Here is a 5,969-nt window from a genome sequence, read left to right as displayed (position 1 = left end):
GACTTTTTTTTTTTTTTTTGCAGTACTAGGACTGTGCATGTTAAACAAATGCTTTACCACAGCATCATATCTCCTGCCCCTCTGTTCTGTAGGGTCTGCTCTCCATCCTTGATAGACTCCTGCTTATCTTTCAAGCTTAAGATCAAAGTACCTCCTTGTTGAAGTCATCCCTACTCCTATAGGCAGACAGTATTGCGTGATCCTTATGAGTTCTCACGCGGCATTATTCAGTATGCTGTTGTCCCTATAGGTATGTCTTCCACCAGTGGGCTGGCAGGCAGTGGGAGCAGGGATTGTGACTTGCCAATTTTCATGTTCCTAGATAGAGCACAGGATCTATGCCAAAAAACAAAGGTAGATTAAGGCAGCAATGGGCCTTAGTCCATTAAGGCTGAGATAACAAATTATTGTGGACTAGTTGACTTACAAGCAACAGAAACTCATTTCCTACAATTCTGGGAAGTTCACAGTTCAGGCACCTGCATATTCAGTGTCTGGTGAGGGGCTCCTTCCTGGTAGACAGATGGCACATTTCAGTTGTGTCCTCACATGGTGGAAGGAGTAAGGGATCTCTTCTGGGACTTATTTTAAGGGCACAAATCCCATTCATGAGGGCTGTACTCTCATGGCCTAATCATCTCTTGAAGGCTTCACCTCTTATTATCCTCACATTAGCAATTAGGATTTCAACATATGGATTTTAGGGGAACACAAACATTCAGACCATAGCAGAATGGAAAGAGCCAACCACTGTTCCTCTGAAAAAACCTGCCATGATATGGACTGTCTTAGATTCCTGGCCAGAATGAAGGTCATTCTCATTATTTGAATTGGTCAGTTAAGGAATCACAATTTACCAGCTCTTCTTCACAATGGCTGAAAATGCCATTACCTGGAATCCACAATGACATCTTCTTGTGAACATATGATTTATTCTGGAACTGTCACCTCCAAGCTGAACTCATGAAATACAGAATGTGTTGCATTTGGAAATTCTTTTTTTTTTTCTTTAATCCTGGAAATGGAATGAAATGAACTGGGTTGAAACAAGTAGTAAAATCGTATTAGCCCCAGTTTTCCTTTTATGGGATATACAAGAATAAATGAGAAGAAATGTCTCCTCAAAAACTTGTACATCATTGTGGATAAGATAGACCTAAAAAAATAAAAAAAAGAAAGAAAGAAAAGAAATTTAGAATGGCCTTCTGTTTTTTTTCTTTGGAAGTCTTTGGAAGGTGAAGAAGGGGGAAAGACTGAATGAACACTCCCAAGAGCTAGGCTTTAGTTGTATTGTCTTTTTTAAGCTCAGAAAAATAATATAAATTAAGTAGTATATGATTCCTGTTTAGTACTTTGGGCCCCAAGTGGCCAGCATGCAAACTCAGGTCTCTTGGACATCCAAATCCACTGTACCATGTGGCTTCTGACGTGAGATTTAACAACCACCAGCTCTTCTAGTCTGTCTCCCCTCAACTTCCCATTACAATTATACTGATTATGATGTACTCCAACATCTGAAGACAAGAGAAGTACTAAGGTCACAGTTATTTCTTATAAGTTATTTCAACTGAAACACATAATATCTGGAGGTAAATAGAAAATGTGTATTATTGTTAAGGTATACAAAGATTAAGTTACACTACCCAATGGTTATAAATACATCACATATCCTGAACTATGTGGAAGGATATATTTGAATGGACTAACATACTTCATATTTGATATATTAGAAGTCCTTATTCTCTTCTTGGCCAACTTACTTGATTATCTTTTTGTCTAGATTGTTTCGCATAGTAGTGATTTATCAAGCCAGGCTGGACACTTTGCCCATTGTTTGCTTAAAAGTTAAACTAGTTTGTAATTATAAAATAATGCAAATGCTTTAGAAAAATGCCTGTATAAAACATCCTTATCAGGCTTAGTGTAGTAGCATACATAGTTCTGACAGTGCATCTTTCTCTAGGCTACCAGTCGCAAATTGTTCATGGGCCAGACTATCTACTATCTCTTTTTGTATGATCTACAAGCTCAGAATGGTATTCAACCATTTTTTTTTTAAACAGTTAATTTGGTCCTGAAAACATCTGAATCTTTATTATCCCATCTGCATTAATTCACTCTTTACTAACCACTTTTTAAGATTTAATTTTTAAAAACACTACTATACATCAATAAAATCAATTATCTGTTTGTTATTTAATTCTAAAGCATTGGACACATCTTGCCTTAACAATTTTAAAAACCACACACAAAACTCAATAAATACAGTAGGCCAAAAGTTTCATCCTATCTTGCAGTTTACCCATCTGATCTCTGTAATTATATAGCTCTGTCATTTAAAAATATGACTTAAATCTAATTTTTACATTTCAAAAATGATCTTCAGTAGTAACCAAGTGTATTTTCTGTGGAGTTATTTCTGAGAATGTTATTTTTCAGAATGTGGGAATATATATTTATAATCTGTTTAAAAGTTTGTTTTCTCTGATCCTAATGTATATACTTGTAAAAATTTTTGTATATTTTGTGACAATGTAGTTCCCCAAAAAGTTTATTTAAAAAGTATGTTAATAGTAAATGAAAGTATTTTAAAGGAATTGTTCATATTTTTTGCACTTGTCATTCCAATTGCTTTCTTGTTTATGCCCATCCCACTCCTTTCACAGAAGGCAAGGGACATAGGGACCACTGCACCAAAGTGGCACTCAAACTCAGAGGCCTGTACTACCATGTTTTTCTAACTAAATTCTTTTAAAAATTAAAACAGATTTGAGTGACTATTTTAAGCTGCCTCAATACTTTTGGCCACTCCTGTTTTCATGGTGGACTACAAACATCATATCATCTTTGGGAAGAGTGAAAGCAATTCTGCTTTCAAAATAACAGCACTCCTCAGTACAGCCAGTGGTCCTAAACTGAAAGAACCATCACTAACAATGATGGCATGTGCTGAGACTGAAGCAGCAGTGTACAAACATGCCTCAAATGTTTTAATAGAATTTAGCTTTTCCTTAAACTGTCTTTTCATAATCAAAACAACAACAAAACACCCAATGTTAAAACTACTTAATAAACTTACAAACTTGAAAAATTAGACACTTCAGATAGACAATAAACTTCATGTTATGAAAGCAATATATTCCAAGTTTCAAAGATTCGACAAATTCTGTAGAATTATCTTTCATCAGTAGATGGAACCTTTCAAACTGCATGATCTTCCACCAGATAGGACTGGGCGTCATTCACTGGTTTGAGGTCGAATCCATTTCAAGGCATGTCTTGGTGGTACAGTAATGGTGGGATGATAGAATGTACAGTCCGGTCTTGTACACTGAGTGTTAAATCTACAGTGTTTTGGATGGTAGAAGGGACATTCCATTTTCTTACATGCTGGGAAGTAACGGCAGAGCTGACTACTAGAAGATGGTGTTGGTGTTGTAACTGCTGGTTTTGGAGGCAGTACTGGAATTCTTCTACTCATATGAGTAAAGGGACAATCTGGCTTAGTACACTTTGCGTCAAATTTACAATTTGGATGAACAAACAAACATTTTTCAGCAAATTTACAATTGGGGAAGGCTTTGCAAGGTGAAATCGGATGATGGTATGCACATTCATCCCCATTTTTACAAGCAGGCCAGTACTTGCAGCGCTCCAAAAGCTTTTCTGGTTTTTGTACCACACTCAGTTCACTCATCTCAGCGTAGGAAAAGCTACCATATGGGTCACCAAGCTGCCTGCTCATCAACTGCAACTGCTGTGGGTGGAGGAGACCTTTGAGTCCCTTGTTTGAGGCTGCAGTTTGGTTTACGGGTTTCATTCCTTCAAAGCACATGTCCTCCTCTTGATCTAACATGTATCCTGGGGGGCTGGGGACACCATCCAGCGTCACTATAAACTTGGGACTTGCAGGTTTATCTGGTTGTACAAGATCTCGTGTCTGCATAAGGTGTCCTGAAAGTACCCGAAGGGTATCTGCAGTCTTCATCCCCGACTCTTGGTTTGGTGCCACTACTATTTCCTCAGACAGCTTTGGCTTCTTCAGAATAAATGATCTTGTGTCTGCATGGACCATGGATTCCATGTCATAGTAATCTTGACTGATCTGCAGTGTTTCTGCCATTACTGGGTCAATTTGCAGTCGGGATAATAATTGCCTCTGTTGAGTTCCTTGATTTTTTCTATATTATCTCCTTTTGCTTCCTCTTCTTTAATGGGGGAACTTATTCTGGAAGTCCTGCTTTGCCCCTGGACTACTTCTGCTAACAATTCTTCCTGAGAAGTTCGAGTTCTTGGAGCAACTGGAAGTGTCTGTTTCTGTGGGACTGCAGAATAGTTAGTTGTTTTTGTTACTGATTCTTGAGCTTCAGATATAGCCTTCAAAATTAGATTCTTGTTGGCTTGTTTAGAAGGTGGAAGAGAAGGTCTCCTTTCAGGCTTTGCTGGCACAGATACACTGCTGGACACGCTTCCTGTTCGGGAGCCATAATCATCATCTTCCTCCTCCTCTTCTCCATCGTGATTGAACTTTTTTACTTTAACAACTGAACTCACCACAGGCAACTTTCTCTTCCGAAAGTTTTCATCCTCAATACTCATTTTTTCTGAGTTGTTTCTGAAGAAGGGACTATAAGTCTCTTCTAAATTGTTAAGCACTTCTGGTTCACACAAATGTCCTGTTTCATACACCCGGTTGTTCTGTACATCAAGTTGCTTGGCAGCATGAATACTGTTTTGCTGCTGCTGAAACTGCAACCTGTTTAAATGAGCACCACTATCTGCATTTCGACTTGCAGGTGGTCGATAAATTTCAATGGAAGGGCGAGAAGAACCATAAGTAAGTGTCACTGTAGGTTTTTTCTGAGATAAGGGATTCTCCTGCACAAAATTGAGGTCTTCATCAATGAGATCATCTGGTTCTGGCTTAATATCAATCACATCTTCAGAGGGTGCTGGCTCCCTCAGAGGTTTCACTGTTGACATTAGTCGGGTTGCAGCTCCTTCATCATAAGTCTGTCTGGTATTAGTGGTTTTCTGCTCCTGTGAACCTGCAGAAACCCTGGAATCTCTTTTTTCAGGTCTACTGCTAGAAATGGCAAGGGGAGATACTGCAGCTTCGTGCCTTCTCTCATCTCCCCGACTGAAACTGCTCTTGTTTGAAGGCACGTTACTATCGAAGATGTTGGTATCAGAAGACTTTAGACTAGTGGGTTCAGTTGTAACAGAGCGAAGTTTATCTAATACACCATGAAGCCATACGGTGAATCGAATTGTGTTGTTCCCTAGAAACAGGGACAGGTCCTCTGTCATTTGGTCCTGACTTTTCTTGTTGGCCACCATCACCATAATGTAATCAGGAAGTTCTTCATTTTTTTATACTCTGAGTGATAACCTTGACAGTGAGGATGAAATCCAACATAAGCTCCTAATTCTTGCAATTTCCCCTTAATGGCACTCCGGATCTTGCGGCTGATCTCGGTGCCGATCTCCATGGCTCCGCGGAGGGCGGCGGGCGGCGGGGACAGCACTGCGCAGCACTTCCTTTACCTGGGGCCCGCTAAGGCTTCCCACCCCGCAGGCCGGCACACAAATATATTCATTTGTTTGTGTATAGACTATGACCACTTCCATGCTATAATAGCAAAGTTGAGTAATTGCAAAAGAGGCCATAGGGCCCTTGAGGCTTCAAGTATTTATTATGGGTCCCTTTACAGAAAATTTTCCCCACCTCTGGTCTAGGCAGGAGAGAGGTTTGTGTTTGAAGATATGTGGAAATGCATATGGGATGTGCCCACTAGATATTTCAGCTCAACTGTTGCGTATATGAGAGGAATCACTCTTCAGATGTCTCATCCAAAACTGGGAGGAAGGGGAAGTAGCTGAAAAAAGAAAGTGTGTAAGATTTAAAGTGGCATCCTATATCCAGACAGCCTGGAAGCAGCAAAGAAGTAAAACATATTTCTATCAGT

At 39.4% G+C, this 5,969-nt stretch overlaps 1 protein-coding gene across 1 annotated transcript; it reads right to left on the bottom strand.

Annotated features, from left to right (window-relative positions):
• Positions 1 to 3,117: 3,117 nt before the first annotated feature.
• On the bottom strand, positions 3,118 to 5,578 carry LOC124104724 (zinc finger CCCH domain-containing protein 14-like). The gene is given in 3 exon segments (XM_046461816.2): positions 3,118 to 4,182; positions 4,185 to 5,369; positions 5,414 to 5,578. Coding segments are annotated over 3 exon segments (2,208 nt in total). The 5' UTR covers positions 5,493 to 5,578; the 3' UTR covers positions 3,118 to 3,238.
• Between the last annotated feature and the right edge of the window lie 391 nt (positions 5,579 to 5,969).

The sequence above is a fragment of the Marmota monax genome, unplaced genomic scaffold (genome assembly GCF_021218885.2).
Source record: "Marmota monax isolate L192 unplaced genomic scaffold, Marmota_monax_Labrador192_F-V1.1 WCK01_AAM20220418_F8-fsc00001, whole genome shotgun sequence".
Lineage (NCBI taxonomy): Eukaryota > Metazoa > Chordata > Mammalia > Rodentia > Sciuridae > Marmota > Marmota monax.
The sequence above is the reverse complement of the archived record's forward strand: the minus strand, read 5'-3'. Positions and strand labels throughout refer to the sequence as shown.